Genomic DNA, 21,681 nt, shown 5'->3' with positions numbered 1-21,681 from the left:
AAGAGGTTGCAAGTACGTTCTGAATACAATCAGCAAAGATCATTGAGTCTAGGTAGAGATTTTTGATGTGGAAAGTATTAATATGCAAGAATTATGGGAAAAAACTAGTTAAATCTTTATTTGAATAATCGATCAAATCTTTTTCTTAATAGACGAAATGAATTATGTTTACTTTTCATAAAAATCCAAGTAAAAGTAAAGTTGAGGGCAACAGTTAACCTATTTCTACCTCTTTTTGTGTTTTTTTTTCATTGTACTTATATATCACTGAATCATTTCGGTTGGAAGGGACCTCTTGAGATCAGCTAGTGCAGTTCCCCTGCTCAATATGAGTCGCCTAGAATCAGTTGCCCAGGGCGTTGTAGAGTTCTGAATATCTCCACAGATGAAGACCACACAATCTTTTGAGGAAATCTGTTCCAATATTTGACCACACTCACAGAAAAAGGCGTGTTTTTTTGTCTCAGATGAAATTTCGTGTGTTTTTAATTTGGGCCCATTGCCTCTTGTCCTATCGGTGGGTACTACTGAGAAGAGCCTGGCTCCCTCTTCTTTATTCCCTGCATCAAGTATTTATACACATTGATGAGATACCCCTGAGCCTTCTCTTCTCCAGGTTGAACAGTCCCAGCTCTTTCAGCCTCTTCTCATAGGAAAGATGCTCCAGATCCTTAATCATCCTTTGATCCTATTCTCTGTTTGATTCAGTAAGTCCATATTTTTCTTGTACTGGGAGCCTACTGGCAAGGCTCTTCCCAATGCAATGCAGGAAGCTATTGGCCTTCTTTGCCACAAGGGCATATTGCTGGCTCACAGTCAGCTTGCTGTCCACTGGGACCCGAAGATCCTTCTCTGCAGAGCTGCTTTCTAGGTGTTTGGCCCCAAACTACTGTTGCATGGGGCCATTCCTCCCCAGATGCAAGACTTGGTGTTTCTCCTTGTTGAACTCTATGGGGTAACTCTCTGCCTAGTCAAGGTGTGCCACAAACCTCTGGTGTATCAGCCACCCTTCCCAGTTTTGTATCATCAGCAGATTTGCTGAGGGTGCACTCTGCCTCATTGTCCAGGTCATTAACAAAGATGCTAAACAGGATGGAACCAGTACTGACCTCCGTCGTACTCCACTAGTGACTTTCCTCCAGCTGGACTTTGTACAACTAATCACAACCCTCTGGGCCCAGTCGTTTGGCTGGTTTTCAATCCCCCACACCATCCACTGATCTAGCCCATAGTTTCTTGACTTATCAGGAAGTTATGGGAGACAGTGTCGAAACTCTTATTAAAGTTGAGATAAGTAGCATCGACTGTTCTCCCCTCTTCCATGAACCGAGTCACCTTGTTGTAGAAGGCTATAAGGTTGTTGAAGCAATATATAACACTGTATTTCCAGAATATAAACTGATTTTGTTATTTTTAATGTTGTTAGTGTCATAATGTTAATTTTTCAATGTGCAGTTTCTGTCTGAAAGGAAAAATCTAACAGGAATTACTGTAAAACTGTGAAAAGATTGCTCCCTGTAATGAATTTTTTAATGTTTTGAAAAAGAAGAAAACACAGGGGGAACACTTGCTGCAGACCAAACTCCACACTGAAAAGATTCTTTAGAAAATTATTCTCTTTCAGAGCTCCTTTAGAAGATTCCCCTCCCCACTACCCAATTTAAATTGCAAGAAGTCTAATATCATAATGACAAATAAGGTCACGCATTTTCCATAGGACTGAAAAAACTACACCTATCCTGCAAAAATGTCTTCAGAACATCTGAGTGCTAGTATGAAGTGATGCGTGTTGCAGTGTTTTATGAAGAAAACGACTGGCAATCTGGTTTGATTAAGAACACTTTTTCCATTGTTTGCATTGCTGTTAATTTAATAACTAAAAATCCCCGTAATTGGAAATTCTAATATCAAAAAAATGCTATCACTTTGGTCTCACAGCTCACTGTGTGCATAAACTGGGCATTTCCGTGACCAAAGTGATACAAAATTGTGTAAAAACACTCTTACAGAGCTGGAAAGTGGACCTATATTCGTAATTCCCATACCGTTTCTCTGTACTTGTTTTCTTTATGGATTTGAGTATATGTCATGTTTCTTGAAATGCTGCTTTTAATATCTGTGTAATAGAATCTGGCTCAGCAGGAGAGAAATAGTTGCCTTCTATAATCACTAAAAGGTTTTACCCATTTTTAATCATTTTTATATTGCTATTCTGCTGTTTTCTTATTAATTTCAACAATCTCTTATTACAAGTATTTCTGTGTCACTGCATCATCATTCCAGTATTGCCAGTTGTTGTCAAGTGTTGAATAAAAATATGCAGTTTCATCTACTTCGAGATGATTGTGAATGTACTTCTGAGGGCAGAACTTAAGCAGTATTACTAATGCCGTAAGCACACTTAGAAATAGAGCGTAATTGTCTCATTACTGGACACCACGAATGAGGGGCTCCTCCGTTCTGGTTATCCAGAATACTGATTCTGTTCAGTTTCTTCACAGTATTACTTGTAGCTGTTTTCAGGACATGATTCAGTACATCTTCTGTTTCTTTAGCTCCATTTGATACTGTCATGGTGTCTGTGTTTGTGGGTAGGGCATAAAACAATTTCGTAACAATGAAAGTTTGTGCTGTAGTTCAAGCTGCAAACAATCCCCTGCATTTCTCCACCGCTGATGGTACCAGCCATCTGTACTTATATTAGCAATACTGAAGCTGTAGCATAGGCAGGCACCCACATCCTCTGCTGTTTCAAGTACCGTTCATGGGACCTTCTCTCATCACAACTACTTAAATAAGCACTTGCAATAAAAGCGACTGTTAGTGGTCCATCGATTATCATAGAGTTTCCAGTGATGCACTGGGAAAGGTGAACTGCTTTGGCAACAGTAGGAAATCCCAGTAGGGTTGCTGGAGACGCTTGGTAGTGATGCTTAGATGTAATGCTACAGGTAATGCTCAAGAGTGAGTTCGTCTTGTGCTGAGTACAGTTGAGGGAGTCTTTTTCCATGCAGAACCAAGCCTGAAAGTGACAAAGATACTCAAATTAACTGCAGATTACTAGAACTTCATGCAAGGCTGCATCCAGGCATATTGGTCATATGCTGTAAACAAGAATCTGTGCACTCCCCTTTCACTGATAAATAGTGGACTTCAGTCTCCATTTCTGTTTAATCTAATGCCTTTTCTTGGTACTAACCTCAGTTTGAAAAGCTGTTTTCCGCTTGACGGATGGTTATTTTAACTAGCAATTATTCTGTTTTGTGTGTCTCCAAAAGGCTGGTTTCCATAGATTGTATATGGTTTAAAACACTTCAACTCAATGGAAAATAAAGTGTTTTTTTAAAGTGGGAAAACATTGCTCTTCACAAAAGGGCAGTCTCACTATGTGGAATTATTGCTGTACACTATCTAAAATCTGACTATGTTTAGGGAAAGTATAATGCATTGATTTCTAGGAGACCCGTGAGCCTGTGGGCACAGCAAACACTAGTGGAGACATGCTGGGTAGATAAAGTGAGCAGGACCCTGTAGCAGGACCAGGAAAGCAGAGTTGATGAGTGATCACAGGCAGCTCAGTCCTGTGTTCTGTGCCATTCTCTTCCTCTAAAATAGAGACAATAATACCTAAAAGTAATGTGTTTGAAGATTTTCTAAGGAGAATTCCTGTGCAAGAGACAGATAATTTTATCATCCTCAGGTGGAGAAAATTGACTTTAGTTCAGCCAATGAAGCTGTAAAGCTTTACTTAAGAGTTGGATCCAAGTCTTCACTGTAGTTTGATGCAAGTGACTACGAAATTTCTATTGTGGAAGAGATTCTTGAGATGAAACCAAGGTTTGGATTGTGAGACTAAAGTACAAAACCCTCCTAGTCACATAACTATTAGAAGCCTAGGAGTAGATTTGAAAAGGGAAACGTTGTTTTGGGGTGAGATCTTGTTTTAATATTTTTTTTCAATCCTTATTTTATTAGGATTGTCAGGAGATTTCTTGCGTTCTGGACGATATTCTGCTCATACCATCAATGGTGCCTGGTCACCTTGGTCTCCGTGGTCTCAATGCAGTCGTGACTGCAGTAGAGGTATAAGGAATCGCAAACGGGTCTGCAGCAATCCTGAGCCCAAGTATGGAGGACTTCCTTGCCTTGGCCCATCTCTAGAGTACCAGGAATGCAACATTTTGCCTTGTCCAGGTAAGAGAAAACTGAAATGAGAGAAGCATGTGAAAGTAAAATAACTCATCTTCAAGGCTATATCTTGCAATAGTTGGTTTGGGTTTTTTATAGACTTGGGGTTTGTTTTGGTTTTTAAATAAATTACATCTCAAATTTACCTTTATAATGTAAGTGGGTTTGGATAAGATTCCCAAGTGATGTCAATGAGTTTATCATCAACAGTATTAACAGCTATGTCTTTTTTCACTTGTGAGACTTTGACTGCAAAAGTATGATTTTAGTAAGTAAACTTATAAGAGAAAAAAGACATAAGAAGTCTGGCAAGACATGAGAAATCTCGCCCAGTCTTTATTTAAACTCAAGGCATCATTTTCATCACAGTGATTGCTGGCATTAAATCTGCACTAGCCTTTGAGTGTAGAGCCTCCAGCAAATAAGGTTCAGGACTGATCACCAACCTAGATGGTATCTCAAGTAGGCTGTAAAGATTGCTCTTGGAATCTTGAGCTTCTCCTTCATTGAAAGTTGTTTTATGATTCTATAAAAAGGATTATAAGTAGAATATATGTTTTCAAGAAACTACTTTGGATTATAAATCATTGTTGTATCTTAGACATTTGGGGAAAAAAAATCTTGGTTTCAATCACCTCTCACCCTTCATAAAACAGACATCCTAATTCAGAGGCTTTTGAGCTTTGCAGAGGCTTTGTGGAAAAAGAAAGGGGAGGGATATGGGAGAGTACATGAAGAAAAGAAAGTGCAATTAAAATAGAGGAAAGAATTGAAGGTATGAAACAATAGAGAGAAGGAAGAAAGACAATGACAGAGAGACTCAGTTCTTTCCACTATCAACAAGTAAATTTAGAAATAAGCTTTCATACATCTTCAATTGTATTAACTATGTGTAACAGTGCTGCATATTTTATTATTGAACACTTGGAGCTTTTGGTATTTATTCAAATGTGAACCTGAAGAAATACTATGACAATGTATAGTACTATAGTAAAACATACGTGTGTGTGTGTGTGTGTATTTATCTATGCCTATATCTGTCTATATGGTTCTAAGTTAAAACTGTGTTCCCTAAATCATGAACATGTTTTGGTTTTTTGTTTTTTTAATATGAGTATTTTGTCCACTCTTATCATTGCAATACTTTCCCTAAGCTTTGTAAGCCCTTTGACAGTCACTATCTATTCTCTGCATCAGAATCTAAGCAGTAGATCTGTGCAAAAGACAGGGCTTCCCTTTCAGGAGGACACAGTTTCTTGAAAAACATACTTCTATCTTGAATCAAACCTGTGTTTTGGCAGCTAACCCACAAACCCAGCAGCACTGTGAGTGTTTTGGTTGCTCAGTGAAAGTGAACTTCTCTACAGTTTTATGGTTAATGGGAATGGTAGGATTTCTTGGCAATTTCAATGCTTCAGGCAGCCCCCTGAGACATTCAAGCCTCCAGCTGTCCTGCTGGTGAGGCAGATCCAAAGGGAATTTGCGTTGAGGATCCCGCTTCGGTCTGGGTGACAACCTATTGAGCCACTGAGGTTCTGAAAGAGGCACTTGGGCACAAGCCAGCACTTTCTGGTGAAATTTTCTTGCTGCATCCAAGGAGGAGAAAAGTGGCTCTAGATGTTCATTGTGTAGATTCTTCATCTGGCAATGTAAGTATCTGAGGAGATAAAGAGAGAGATTGTGTGCTGCTTTCTGTGCTTAGAGGCATGATCACTGAAGGGTGGCCGTGTTTTCTACACAAAACTATGTAAGGGAGAGGTGAAAGGGAATCAACAGAAAGCCAACGGTTGGCAGAGAATTATAAAATTGTGGCCCAAATCTTCTCCACTTTTGCACAGCCCTAGTGCACGCTCTAATTCATTAGTTCTCGAACTGCAATCATAACTCCGTGTTTTCTCAAATGACAAAATTATAAATAATTCTGTTTCATGTGGCTGCACTGTTCATCTGTGAAAAATTTTGAAGGTTGACAGGAATGCATTAGGTCAAAGATTTAGGAGACCATAGTACTAACATGTGCAAGCCTCCCCAAGAGTGCATGCAGTAGGTGAAACAATCTAGAACATAGCACCTCCTCATAGGTTCCTTCTTCCCTTGGAAGGGAGTCCCTCCATGAGATACTGCCTTCAGCTTCCTTTGAAGCAGGTGAGTGGTGTGGTAACAGCTAACAGATCTTCTCACAAGCTTTAAGATATCTGATTATATTATATATTATATATATCTGATTATAGCACCTCTGCTATGAAGACAGGCTGAGAGAGTTGGGACTGTTCAGCCTGGAGAAGAGAAGGCTCCGGGGTGATCTTAGAGCAGCTTTCCAGTACCTAAAGGGGGCCTACAGGAAAGCTGGAGAGGGACTTTTTACAAGGGTGCGTAGCGATAGGACAAGGGGCAAGGGATTTAAACTGAAAGAGGGCAGATTTAGGTTAGATATAAGAAAGAAATTCTTTACATTGAGGGTGGTGAGGTACTGGAACAGGTTGCCCAGAGAAGTTGTGTCTGCCCCATCCCTGGAAGTGTTCAAGGCCAGGTTGGATGAGGCTTTGGGCAACCTGGTGTAGTGGAGGATTTCCCTGCCCATGGCAGGGGGGTTGGAACTAGATGATCTTTGAGGTCCCTTCCAACCCTAACCATTCTATGATTCTATGATTCTATATTACCATACTATAGTAACTGAAGTACACTCATTAAATGGGCCCAGATTATCTATAAAATGAGGATGGATGTGTTGTTCATCCCTTGCTGTTGATTCTTAAATGAAATGCTGTCTTGAATTTTGTTGGATTTTTTCAAAGTTAAAATAAGTTAAAGGTTTTCAGAAGTGGAACTTTTAATTAGCTCTGCATCTAGTACGCTGTTATATTTTTTGAAGGAAATTCTTCCAACCAGTAAACCACATAGTTATGCAGACGTAAGTTTGATGTAGAAGCCCTTGTTGTTTATGAGTTAGCCAGTACCCAAAACTAAAATACATGAAGCTGTAAAGCAGAACTTGAAGTTGTGCTTATATAAAAATTATTCTCTCTTCTGCTGTCTCTGAATTTCAAAATATTTTTAAATATCAGTTGGTATAAAGTGCAGTGGGCCTTTCTGAAGCAAGAAGGGTTGTCCTAGTATATCTAATAACTTTCTTCAGAGTCAAATTTCATTTTTCTTTTTAGTGCAAAGTAAATTTGAATAAAGATGTAGAGATTGAATGAAGTATTTAGATGTATGATAGCCTGCGAGGAATCACAACGTTCCTCAGCTACAGCACAACAGTTTGCCAGTAATTAAGAAGAAATGTAAGGGGCTAAGTCAGATCTCAGATAAATCTGAAGGGAAAACATTGCAAGCGATAGATGTAATTGATTTTTTTTTTTTAAGACATATAAGGGTGAAAAATGATTGCAGAATAAGGCTTGTCCATAAATTAGATCTGATTATAAATTTGTAGAAAGGGAATAATTTTTTATTAGAGGAGCATACTAATGAAATTGAATTATCTCAATTTTTAATGAAAGTCACAGAAAGTTAAACTGGTGAGTAAAGGAATATCTAATAGGTTGACATCCATGAAACCTCATCAAGAAAGGGGAAACATAAACAATACATGGGTGAAGAGCCTTTGGCCCAGGCCCATGCGTACAAACCTGGCAGACCCCTCAGCAGGGAGGGTAAAAGCCAATAAAATAAACCATGGTCGGATCATTTTTTAGCCTTCTTGCTAACCACTGTGCTAGGGACCAGATTTCATTTCCTGAGTGCTTATACTTAGGCCAGCTATATAAAGTCATTCTTACCCTAGCTATCCAAGTGAGTTTCTAAAATGTCCCTATTAGGCTTTGATCACACAGCCCATGCAAGTGTTTATGAGAAAGGCTGGTGTAGGTGCAGATCTCGTCGTGTTATTGACTATACCCTCCTCTCATGGACTAGGCTGTAGATAGGGTTTCAGGGACCGAGTAGGAGTAAACACGTCAGACCCTTCTTGCCACTGTGAGCATCAAGGAGAGAAACAGGGACTCTCCGTAATTTGTTCTTGCCCATGGAAGTAAGTGAAGTGCAGACAGAAAGGCTAAGGAATGTGAGGAGATTTTATTCTGAACTCGACCTGAAAGTAATGGCCATAGTACTAGAAATAAAAATGCAGCAAAGAAGAATTTGATGCTTTCTAAGATTTACCTGAGCTTCTTCAGGGTAAGGATAGTTTCACCGGCTCCCTGCTGGCACAGAACAACTTTGTTACAGTCCAGTCCAGTCATTAGCCTCCCAGAAATATTCTGACTGGCAGGAAGAGGTGAGATAGCAGCCATAAAGAAGCCTTTCTGCTAGCGCAGGCTCAGGTTCTGCTTTGCTCCCTGTTCAGCTTATTGCAGGCAGGATCAAAGCCTTATGATGTAAACTGCTGAAAAAGATGAGCGATGGAGAAATATACTGAGCAGTGCTTAAGTCATGCTGAAAGTCAATAGGACTTTAGACTTCTAAATCAATTAGTCTGGGCTCGGTGTCATCCTGGAAGATACAAAGTGCTCTGAAGGACTGGCACAATCAAAAAGCCCATGGAGCAATCATCAAGCCTACAAGGCTCTCTTGTCTGGTTAAATACACTTATTAATATATTAATAGCCAGTAATGTATGGTTAAATGTGCTGCAGGGTCCCATAACTTAAAAAAAAATACTGAAGCCATTTACCATGTGTCTTCTGCAGCTACTATTAAATCTTGAGCCTGCAGAGGAGAAACAGTGAAATTTTTCCCATAGCTTGTAGCAAAGTAAATGGTCCACTGATGTGCAGATTGATAGCAGTCACTGCACAGATTACTTTTTGTTCATCGTATTTGAAGGCTGAATATGTAATAGTAAATTGAACAGTGCCAGAAAATTTCCAGAAATTGCACTCAGGCCCGGGAATAAGATTTGTCTCTATTGTACAAGTTTTAGAATGATCTCTCTTACAATTTTGCCTTCGACTAACTAGCACTCTCACAAATAATCTGCAGAAATAGTTTGAGAGTCAGTGTAGGGTAAGGCCTGTTCCCAGTACTCACTTCCTCTGTGACCAAACTGCTTTGAGAGGCAGGAGAATTTGCACTATTGTCTTGCACTAGCAATTTATGCCTTGAGCCTGTGCCTCTGCTCCTTTTTCATGGCTCAGAGATGTGGTGAATAGAGTTGAGCTGGCAAGCACTGAACAGCCTCAATTACTGTGGAAAGGATCTGTGAATACTCACTGACATTTCTGTTTTCCTGAAGTTACTAATATGTAATCAATATGAAAGGAAAGGAATCTATAATCAGACATGCTAGAGTTTTGTTTTCCTTGGGGCTTGCGAGATATTTACATTATGAAGAGAAATAGATGAAGAAGAGAAGCTCTGTTTGAATGGTAAAGTCTGCAAATTTATAAAAAATTACTGGAATTTATGAACTAAAAGATTTCTTTGCCTGAAAATAATACTAACCAAACATAAGGAATTCTGTCCTAGTTCACAATATTACACATCTTTTCAGTTATTACTGTATAAAAGACAACATTTTCTTCATTTTCGTTTTGTTTCTTGTTGCCTTCTCTTTTATTCTTTTGCACATAGGGACACTTGACTGGTGTGCCTTAATTAGGAGTTTAAAGCATAGCTACATGAGCCCCATTGAGCAACATGAGCTACAGGAGTTCCTATTCCCTCTTCTCCTCAGAGCATAGTGGTGGATCAGAGGGAAAGGACAGTTGCTGTCTCTTAGATTTGAAATTCTGATACTTCATGATAATATTTTGGGATTTTATTGGTTTCAAATTTTTATTATAGTAGTTTTAGTTCAGTTTAGTTATGACATTTTGGCTAAGAAGAACTTTAAAATTCATATATCACTAAATGTGCTAATAAAAATAAAGAGTTTCAGATATACAAAACTCCCTGAAAGACTGTTTAAGTTATTTATGCATCCCCCTAAAGCCAGTTATTGCTTATTTTTTCATCATTGCTTTTTTTTTTCCTCTCTTTTTTTTTTTTTTTTTTTTCTCCTTGTAGTCATACTTGGCCGCAAGGGAACAAGAATATATTTAAAGGAATGGACAAAATTTATCCTACTGTAACTTCCTAAATCAGAGGCTAAAAATTATTCCAATCCAATAAAGTTGTCTCTGAGGCTACTGAAGCCCATCTCTCCATGTGCATTGATCTCTCTAGGCTGCTTCTGTAGCTGGCAAGGAGAGGGCTGAACTGCACTTTAGAAGCAACTGTTGCTGTTCTAACTTATGACTCTCCGTTACAGACTTAAACCCGGGTTGATCCTTAGATTTTGTTGTTGTTGTGCTTCCCTTACAAACGTTCATTTACCTTCTTTGTCTCTGCACAGCACTGTGTTGTCTGTTTCATCCAGCATTGCTTTTATGAATAAAAGGTATCTGCAGCATCACAGAAACAAGACTTTGCCTTTGCAAACTATGATGTAAAAATTGCCCTTTCCCACTCTGAAACATGCAACAATATCCCACAGGATTAGGAGAAAGCAGAAGGCTAAGTGATGAGGAATGGGATGATCCCCAGGTGTCTGGAAGGGAGCAGTACTCTCTTGGGTCTATAGGCTGCCGAACACCCAGTGTCCCCAGATTTAACTTTTACTCAGCTACTGGGAAGCACACCATCTGCCTTTTGGTGGGTGGAAGGGACTGCTGCCCCTCTAGTTACACTCCTTCAAGCACATAAAAAAGACTGACCTCTGAACATTTTTTAATCTCTTTTGCTATACTTTCAAAAAGATGAACATAAAAAGTTATAAGCCTAAAAGCATACACGAAAAAACCCAAAGATTTTTGATTTTTGGTTGTATAAATTTGAAATGAAAACAGACAGTATATGAGAGAGCCTGCATTCCTATCTGTGTTCTCATGAAAGCAGGTGAGGTCGGTGTGTCTGCCCACGCTTCTTTCCACTTCCTTGTAAAACCTAAAGTGCATAGTGGGGTATCCAGTTTACTTAATTGTCTCTTGGAAATTCTCCAGTAGTGTGGATGTTTTGTCCTGTCTCCTGGAGATCCCATTTCTGTACAGTGTTTCTCCCTAGTACATCCTCTTTCCTATGGTGGTTTGTTTCTTTTTTTTTTCATTATGGTGATGAAATATTTATTAACCACAATAACAGCCACTAGGCAAAAAGTTGTTTGTTTTACTATAAAGGAAAGAGCGTTGTTTAAGAGCACCCTGCTAGCTCAAGGGTGCCTTCTTTCAAAAGGGACCAACCTCAGTAATTGTTAGAAAAGGTAAAGACTCTCTGTATCTTTCATTGTGGAACTGCTTTAACGACTTTCTTTTGTCCAGCAGCTCTACAAAACTGTTACGTAAAGAAACTGTAGTGACTGGAACTTTCCTTGCAGCTGTGTATTTTTCCTCCTATAAGAAGCAGAAATAACGTTAAGGACTCCATGACAAAAGGAAAAAAAAAAAAGAAAAAAACACCCAGATGGTGCTGTGTTGCTAAGCAACTTTTAAGAAAGATGAAAGAAACCACAGAGCTCTATTTAGGTCTTGTAAAAACTCAAGCAGTAAATACCCACTCCTTTGATCTTATTTAACCATGATGATGCTTTATCATCCTCTGTTGCTGAGAAGGAAAAGTTCTGGGGACAAATAAAAGAGGTAGTTATGATAGTCCTTGAAAGGCCTAGAGATTTAGGATGGCAGGCTGTCAGTAAATAGTTACTAAGAAAAACAGTTAGGATTACACTGTGCAGCTCAACCACAATCAAAAATAACATTGTCTATTACATTATATCTGTCCTTTCCCATCTTCCCCAGACCCACTTTGCCCTTTACATCCAAAGTTTTCTGGTACAGCCATGATCACTGCAGTTGTGGAACACGGTGACATCCCCAGATGTCACATCAGTCTCTGTGTTCTCCACTGCCTGTAGATGGATGGCAGATGGCAGTTTCAAATGCATGTGCATTTGTAATTCTCACTCTGCTCCACTGAAAAGTAAGTAGAAAGTGTTGAGGGTCACTGTGTCTATTATAGCGAACAAGCCACAGGTAATGTTTGCTGACAATTTATCTTCTGTTTCGGCAATCTCAGGCTGTCATTCTGTTTCATGGAGGTCTATACACTGCAGAAGAAACGTCTCTGGTTATTCATTTAAGCTAGTCAAGGATCATTTTAAATTTAAAAAAAAAAAAAGGAAAAAAGGGAGTGTCTGGAAAGGCAAAGCCTTTATATCACATGAAATTAATAGCTTAGGTAACAGCTTCTTCTTTCATTTGACATAATTTTTTTAAAAAAAATGCGAGTTCTCAATAAAAGATACTATGTCTTGAAATTGTTATAAAATTGCCCAGTATATTTCATCTGCACCGAAGACGAATAACCTGTGGCTTTCTTAGATAGGAGCTTGTATAATACTATGTTAACAGAGTTATCTCAGACAAAAAGAGATATTCGTTTTCCAGTGACTATATGAATACAAGAACAAATCAAGCACTCTACCGAGATGCAATATTTATTTATGATAGGTCATATAAAACTCTCATACATCTGTATAGCTAGATGATTTGGCTGATAAATATATACTGGAAAAAATGTGCCAATCATTGAATTCCTCAATAATGGAAATAATTTATTTAAATGACATAACTGGAATGTAGTACCAAATCCTGTCAGTTCGATCAGGCTATTCAGAGGCCAGATACATTACTTGCAAAACAGTTTTTACAACTGTTAGCAAGGAAGTGCCAACTGCATGCTTTTTTCATTTATAGGATAATGTTGCAAACAATACAGAGAATAAAATGTTATATATTCAACAAATTCACTTACAGGATTAGTTAATAGCCTTAGGTGTGCACTAGCGAATTACCCATTTGATTAGCAGTTGAGAACCTGAGGGTATGCTGTGTCTGAAATTACATTCAAAAATGCAAATATAAGTTTTAATATCAGAATAACCACATTCTCCTGGCTCATTTTTTCACTGTTGCAGCCTTTGCATGGAAATCCTTTTACTCAACTCACCGAGTGCATTTGTGATACACAATGCTACCAAAACAAGTATTTTTTTATGTTCTACATCTTCTTCTAAGGGAGAATTTAAATGCAAGTGCTACACAGATATTTTCATTGTACAGTATTTTTTTTCAGATTTAGAACATCTGTTTTTTGGTAAAAGGTAATTATAGAATAGTATTTCAATAAATCAGTGGAAACTGGTTTACTCCTTGAAAGGCTGTTTGATTAACTCAACAGAAAGGATCAAAAGCAGTCACTGTGAAATGCTGGATGAATGTTTTGGAGACTTCAGTCAATCGTTTCAATAAACCATGAAGCAAAGTCTTACAAGGAATGTCTTAAATGAATGCACATTAAAAGTTTTGTACAGAAAATGTGTATTTACCTAGTATTTTTAAAAGTGGGCAATAATGAGTTTCCATCTTTTGTGGTAAAATGCCCACTGTTGTTGTGAGTGATGGGAGAAGACTTCTGCTCAGTTTAGAGTCCTGTAATAAACCAAAACTTTACTGGCACGTTGCCTTTATTATACTTAGGGTCTCATCTGTTAGTGTCAGTTGAATTAAACACTATTTCTTTTAATCTATTGCAGACATAATAAATCATTTCCTTACTTAAGTATTAAGGAAGCAAGTGATAACACTTTAAATAGAAGTTTTAAAGAATTCGATTTTTTGTAGGATATGAAAATTTTGAAATTCAGGGGTTTTGTTGCTTTTTTTCTCAAAAAAAAAAAAAAAAAAAAAAGAGAAATAAACAAAATACTGAGATTCTTTGCAGAGGGAATGCTGTCCCTGGGAGAAGTACATCTAACTTTGTCATGTGGCTGCAGATAGGAAGCCGTTGGCAGATGGGCTGCAATATGGCCATAAATACCAGAAATACATCCTCGAGCAGTAATTTTAAGAACAGAGGCTTTAAAGGAGCCACTCCAGTGCAAGCAATGAGGTGAACTTTCATTAGAAGCCTGCCTAATGGCCATGTGTCAAAAGCCGTCTGACAAATGGGGGTTCTTGTGAAATCCAGCCTATATGTCAGAGGAACCTTGTGAAAACTCAGACTGGAGCACAGTTTAACATACCTAAATCAGTAAACACTAATGGGGGGAAATTTTTCTTCAACAACCTATGTTTGGAACTTGAAGTGGCAACTCCTTTTTATCATTCATCTGTTGCTTTTTCAAACTACTGCCATCATTCTGCTGCTGGCATCTATGCTAGATCTGCATTAAGATTGTGACATTATATTGGCCCATCAAACCCTACAAGGGAGTTAGATCAATTGAAATGAGTTATAAGGTTAAGGCAATCTTACCCAGCTTGAAAAACAAAATCTGGATTCCTCAGTCTGTCTGTTGAAATTATTGGGTCAAGTTTTCGTTTATAAATAAAAATTTTCTTTGAGCTCATAATACTTCTGTTAAGCAAGCTTTTCTCACAAGTGAGAAAATAGTTTTGTCCTTTAAGCTATTATAATACCCACTGAAAGTGTCTTATATGGATGAGTAACTTTGTTAGACTTCCCAGTATACCAGGGGCTTTTAAAATACATAAATTAAATTGCATTGTGGTAAAATTAAATTTGTGGGACTATGTTCAGTGGCTCCTAAAAATGTCCAGTAATTTCAGTAGGCCATGAATGAGATCCACAGAATATGAGAAAGATGGGTTGAATTATGTCATGTCACACATTAACTTGGAACAATATGATATTTTGTGTCTTTTCAGTGGATGGAGGCTGGTCCTGTTGGTCGTCTTGGTCAAAGTGCTCAGCAACTTGTGGAGGAGGGCATTACATGAGAACCCGCTCCTGCACAAACCCAGCACCAGCATATGGAGGAGATATCTGCCTTGGACTGCACACTGAAGAAGCACTCTGCAACACACAGCCATGTCCAGGTATGGCAAATCAGCCCATGCAGCTTTGTTGGTTTTGTGCCACTGAATAAGGCATTCACAGTTAGGCAACATAATGCTCCTTGATCTATTATTTAGGAAGTAAATAATTTCTCTCTCTTATTAAGTGCACAATCAGCTCTTACATGCTACAATCACAGCAAATCAAGTAATAATAGGATATAGCCTACAGGACACCACCTCCTCCCTCCCCCTTTAAAAATTAAAATTTAAGTTACCAGATTCTGGGTCTGGATAAATGAAAATTGTGCAATATTTGAAGCGGATTATGCAAACAGCCTGGGAGACTTTTAATAACAATATCACAAAGAAGTGCATTTGTTATAACACTAAACATTCACAGCAAGCAAATTGCTGAGGTTAATATTCAACAACGTGTTATCACAAGGTTCTTCAAGCAGATAATGTTTGCCCTGTTTTTGTATAAAACACAGAGCAAACCTTAATGCTCTTTGTAAAATACCTTCTTCAACTTCAGATATTAAGGAGCAGAGACTTCATTTTTTAAATGACTGTGGAGCACTTAGTAGATGAAATGTCTCTAGTGTTCCTGCTAGTGTTATATTATGGATCATGACTTTTTCTATAACTTTGACTCTACTTTTTGACCCATATTAAAGGAAATTATTTTTTTCATGAAATTTAAGTGAGAAGTAGAGAGTAAAATCACAAAAAAAAAAACAAAAAACAGATAAAATCATTAGTGAAAAAACAGTGGGAGAATTTATATTCATTTATTGGTAATTAATGGATTACAGGCACGGCAGAGGAAATAAGCAGCTCTTGTGCCACATTGTATTACTTGCTTCATTGAGAGCCCCTAGACTTCATAGCAAAAGTTTTCTGCTCATATGATGGGGCGTGTGAAGGCACAAGCCCCACAAGTTTGAATTTATGGATCTTATTACCTGTGCTGAACTATAATTTAAGTTAATTTCCATTTCTAGCCACTACACATCTTACAGCAGTATAAAAGTACTTTCTTTGTCAAAATTAAAGCGGATGCAATGCTCTGTATTTTCTTTAAAAAAACCTTGAGCATAAAAATCAGTTGATGATTTGATTTTTCAAGACAAATAGTGTATATTTGTATGTAGAAGTTACATTGCTGCCTTGGGATCCTTAAGGCATCTTTAAAAGGTCAGAACTGGCACGTTCATTTTGCTAGTATTGCAGCTATTTCTCTCATTGCACATTTATTTTCTACTGCCATTTTTCCAGAAATGACAGTTTGCAAACATTTATAAGTAATCTCTTCATCTTATTTTGACCTGTCTGGTGAGTTCATCCTGGCTGGATGCCAGATGTTCACCAAAGCCACTCTGTTACTTCCCCTCCTCAACATAACAGGGGAGAGAAAATATGTCAAAAGGCTCATGGGTCGAGATAAGAACAGGGAGAGATCATTCAGCAATTACCATCACAGGCAAAACAGGCTTGACTTGGGGAAATTAGTTTGTTAATAATCAAATCAGAGTATGGTAATGAGAAATAAACCCAAATCTTAAAAACACCTTCCTCCTACCCCTCCCTTCTTCCCAGGCTTAAATTTGCTCCTGATTTTCTCTACATCCTCCCCTCAGCAGTGCAGAGGGATGGGGAATGGGGGTCGTGGTCAGTTCATCACACATTGTCTCTGCCGCTTGTTCCTCCTCAGTGGGAGGACTCCTCACACTCTTCCCCTGCTCCAGCGTGGAGTCCTTTTCCACTGAGAGACAGTCATCCATGAAATTCTCCAACGTGAGTCCTTTCCACAGGTCTGCAGTTCTACATGAGCTGTTCCAGTGTGGGTCCCCCAAAGGTCACAAGTCCTGCCAGCAAACCTGCTCCAGTGTGGGCTCCTCTCTCCATGGGTCCACAGGTTCTGCCAGGAACCTGCTCCAGTGCAGGCTTCTCACAGGGTCACGGCCTCCTTCAGGCATCCACCTGCTCCAGCATGGGGTTCTCCGTAGGCTGCAGGTGAATCTCTGCTCCACCGTTACCCTCCATGAACTGCAGGAGCACAGCCTGCCTCACCATGGTCTTCATCATGGCTGCAGGGGAATCTCTGCTCCAGTGCCTGGAGCACCTCTTCCCCCTCCTTCTTCACTGACTTTGATGTCGGCAGAGTTGTTCCTCTCACATATTCTCACTCCTCTCTCTGGCTGCAGGTGCTGTTGTGCAGTTCCCCCCGCCACACACACCTTCTCTAAGAAGAGCACCTCACAGAGGTGCTATTGCTGTCACTGATGGGCTCAGCCTTGGCCAGTGGTGGGTCCATCTTGGAGCTGGCTGACATTGGCTTTAATGGACATAGGGGAAGCTTCTAGCAGCTTTTCACAGAAGCCACGCCTGTAGCCTCTCTGCTGCCAAAACCTTGCCACACATACCCAAAGCAATCTACTTGTTTCCTAAATTTTGGAGTAGATAGAGGGTGGAGGAGGAAGAGTTTGGTTTCATTTTGAATCAAGAAACTGAAAACTTTTACAAAGCAATAAAATTTCAGAGGATGAAGTGTATTTCTCACATTCTGTGATATTTTATTAATATTTCAATCTTATTGAAAATTTGCTATAGGTTTTTGAAACAGCACATGATCAACTAGCTGTGAGAATGGTCCTTGCCTCATATTTATGATGTAGATTTCAAAACTTCTTTTTTACTGCTCTTATTTCACATTGGTATGAGACGAAAATAACTGCAGTGCTACACATGCCAAGTTTGGACAGACTCCTGCATCCCTGCAGAGCCATTTTCTTGTAGTGAGGATCCTTTGACCAGTGGTTCCTCCTTGTGCAGATCCGAAGGTACCATTGGAGACATTCATTGCTTGAGTGACATGTTTAATATAGGAAAGGAATTGTAGTGACACTTGGAATCTAAGAACAACCAACCAACACAGAAATTCTCATGCAAAAGTGAAAATTATTTATAACGCTTCTTTAGTTGTGAAAAGAATAGAGTTTTCTTGGCCTTTGAAACTAGCAAGAAACTAAAATTTCTGGAATGCTGATACTAAGGATTTTTTGAGGATATGGAGGGTTACTGAAAGTATGCAAGCATGCACTTACAAGAAAGTAACAGACTTGTGTCTGCAAAATACATCAGTTTTTCTCGTCTTTCATTTTGAAAGCTTTATCACTGTGTGTTTTTTTCTTTTAATTTATGCAAATGCAATAGCATTAATATGAATGGAAGTACTGCAGTATTGATCAGTAGTGGTTTATAGGCTGCTTATTAGTAAATGTAATTGGTTGCAACGGTGTCGGTAATGTACTGAATAAACCAGTATTTTATACCTAAAGTATTTACTGCTGCAGTAAGAGGGGAAAATACATTCCATCCTTGAATTGCTAACTCACACATGGAAATAATGGATATAGCAGTTGAGCATGTAGAAACGATGATGTAGTTCTGCATGAAAGAAATTTATAATCTTACAGACTGGTTGCCTGATCATTCTGACATGAGTTCTTCACCAAGGGATCTTTAAGGAACTCTTGGACTTAACATGGCTTCAAAGGCCAACCAAGGCTCTGTAGGAAGGAGACATGACATCTGAGTAAGCTTTGCTGTGTTAAAGGTGGAAAGCAGTTCCAGATTAAACACCTCTCCAGACCACCCTCTCTTTTCCATCCTCCTGATTTTTGCAAAGAACTGAGGAGCAAGTTGAGAAGAGCCTGCCTGAGGTGCAAGAGGGCCTCAGATACTTTGAAGATAAAGAAGTCAAAGGGACAAGGCAGGATAATAATAGAAATGCATCCAAAAGCCATGGGTTCAACATCTCTGTGATGGCAGAGATAGTGGCTCCACAAAGGGCAAGTCTGCCAATTTGCAATGATACACCCGTCAGTCCTGGGTGCCTTGCTTCTCTGTGACTCTCCGAGCTCCCAACGGTGGCACTACTCAAAACACAGGTTTGATACCAAGATCCACCATTGCAGGGATATCCGTCCCTCTCACACTTCCACTGATGTCCCCTCTCTTCTTCTGCAATTCTGTGTACCAGAATCCAGACAGTTGCTAATAGTTCATAAATACTAATATCCAGGTTCCTACCTGAGCTGCTGAATACATCTATTTTTTTACCAACTCCCCAGATAATGACATGCATCTGAACTACAGACTGCTAGGACCAATTGCTGATGTCTCTAACCAGTGCTCTCCTGCTGTCTTGAGAATGGTCCCAGGGTCACTGCCTAAGATTTTCTGTTCTAAAGTTATGTTCCTCTCCTCCATCCATTTCTTTTACCATGTTATTGGTTGGGAAGTAAATGTCCAACACTGTCATGGAAAGCATCTATTGCTTGACATTTTTCAAAACTGCAATGTCAAATATTCCTACTGTAATCTGTTAATTTTTATGTGACTGAGTTTTAATCTTCTCCTCTGTGGCCAAGGGGAAAACAATGAGTAAATGTGAACCTTGTAAGGTAGATGTATCCAATGTGTCGAAAGGGTCCCAAAACAGTGCAAGACTTTCCTGACTTTTGACCTTTGTGATTATTCACAAATTTTAATGCTCTTCAATCTAACTTTTGAAACAAAATTAGGTTAATAAATACTTTTTTATTTGAAGCAAAATGAAATTTGTAAATTTGCTTCATAGTGACATAAAATCAATTAAAATTTTGAAGTAGTAACAGACTTGATTTGGCATACAAGGTCTATTTAATGCATATCAAAACCATAAAATATATCTGTGTGAGAAAGCCAACAGAAGAAAGAAAAATGTTTAACTGAGCTCTGTCTTCTACCATAAGTGCCAAACTTGGAAGACTCCTATGAAGGCAAGACTTGTGCTTGAATTGTGAGAAAGCTGAGCTCGGTAAACTCACAGCACCTCATGGGAATGAAATAAATTCACTTCATTTAAGGGAATGTTCTGAGGCCACATGGACATGAAATAAAAATGTCTTAATCAAAACTACATAGGCAGAGAGATATATAAATATAGAAAAAAAACAGAAGCTGATAATGAACTGAATGGGGAAGAGAAGGTGAGAATACTTGATGACATCTCTTCTATCTACAGCAAAGAAATGGACCTGAAATCAGAAAAGCTAAAAAAAAAAAAAAAGTATCTGCAAGATACTACTACTTTTGTGATTAAATAAACATCCTGTTTCAGACTGGAATACATACTCTTATAGCTCTCGTGGCTACTTGTCAGGTACATAACTAAAAGACAGTGTCATTGCCTACTCTAACAACCTAGACCAGAATCAACTCCATGATGATCACTCTTCCAGTCACCACCGCAGAATCCCTCAAGCTTCTCTATTCCACACACAAAGGCCATGGCAGAAGCCAAAGCTGTAATACATCTGCGACAAATTTACCATCACACTCCACGTTTCAGAGACTTTTGCCAAAGCCAAGCTGCCTTTGTTTTATCGTAATGAAAGAGCTGTCCTCTGCTTGTTGGTGGTAGCTGGGGATGAAACCTTCTGTCACAGTTCAGAAATACAGGCTGTTTCTCTCTCAGTTGGTGTACTGGAAACATTTAATTCCAGTGTCTGCATGTGTGTCCCTCTCTACCTGTTGCAGACAGCTGGTCCGAGTGGTCCGAGTGGTCTGAGTGCGACTCGTCTGGTCTCCAGTTCCGCGTCCGTCAGTGCATCGTTTTGTTTCCCGTGGGCAGCCAGTGCACGGGCAACACCACGGAGAGCCGAGCCTGTGCTTCGGACTCCAACTTTATACCAGGTGAGATCAGCCTGCTCCTTGAAGGACTAGTGAAATCTCTCAACGTTTCAGGACCAAGGCATAGTGCTGTCTCACACTGCACTGTGCAGAGCCGAGAGCCGGAACAGAACTTGCCTGTTGTCAGCCAAAGTGTGGTGGTCTACTATGTAAAGACGATGCTGCCAGGTCTGGTGTCTCCATAAAAATCTGTCTTGTGGCACCGAGTGCTGTGGAGCTGTCCTCACTGTCACCATCTGGGACTTTATCACAGCATTCTGCAGGTCGCTCCCGTCCTACTTGGCAGCAGGGTGCAGGGATGGCTACAGACAGCTAGGAGAAATAGTTTCCTTTTTACTTTAAGTGGTTTTGAGACTTTGGGGTTATTAGAGGAACATTTCTCTAGGTTTTGTGAGTTGCATATACAAAAGTGGGTGCTGTGGTAGTTAATCTGGAAATCGTTTCACAGAGTCCCTTAAATTAATAACTGCTTAGGAAGGTAAATACTACTAATTCAGGTCCTTATCTCCCCCATGACCACTAAGTACCTGATGGATAGTCACATCACGTATTATTCTGCAGCATTTGTCAAACTTCATGACTGTACTCTTTTTCTTTTTTTTTTTTTTTTAATCACAGCAGTCATTTAAATCCACACAACAGTATGGGTGGCCACATTGCATTGCCGTTAAGAGTTGTCTTTCTGCCTGTGTACATTAAAAAAAGCTAGCAGTCTATTCACAAACAGAGAAATTTACATTTTAATGTATCATTTGAAATGTAATTATGTTTACTCAGTGCAGCAACCTTTTTTTTTCTGTGTCTATGCAGTACGAAATAGTACAATATAATAAAGAAATCAACAAATTTAAACACTGTTTTTATGGATGATGCAAAATGCTTTAACTCCCGAATACTATTTTCTCCTCCAAAACCA

General features: G+C 39.1%; 1 protein-coding gene across 1 annotated transcript in view; it reads left to right on the top strand.

Moving 5' to 3' along the window:
• Positions 1-21,681, top strand: part of SEMA5A (semaphorin 5A) — a 236,043-nt gene that overhangs the window by 208,285 nt on the left and 6,077 nt on the right. Inside the window, exons 16-18 of the mRNA XM_086609066.1 lie at positions 3,976-4,194; positions 14,895-15,065; positions 20,613-20,768. Coding sequence (XP_086465192.1) covers positions 3,976-4,194; positions 14,895-15,065; positions 20,613-20,768 — 546 coding nt within the window. The remainder of the gene's footprint in view (positions 1-3,975; positions 4,195-14,894; positions 15,066-20,612; positions 20,769-21,681) is intronic.

Source organism: Tauraco erythrolophus, chromosome 3 (genome assembly GCF_009769465.1).
Source record: "Tauraco erythrolophus isolate bTauEry1 chromosome 3, bTauEry1.pri, whole genome shotgun sequence".
Classification (NCBI taxonomy): Eukaryota; Metazoa; Chordata; class Aves; order Musophagiformes; family Musophagidae; genus Tauraco; species Tauraco erythrolophus.
This window is presented reverse-complemented; position numbering and strand designations above follow the sequence as displayed.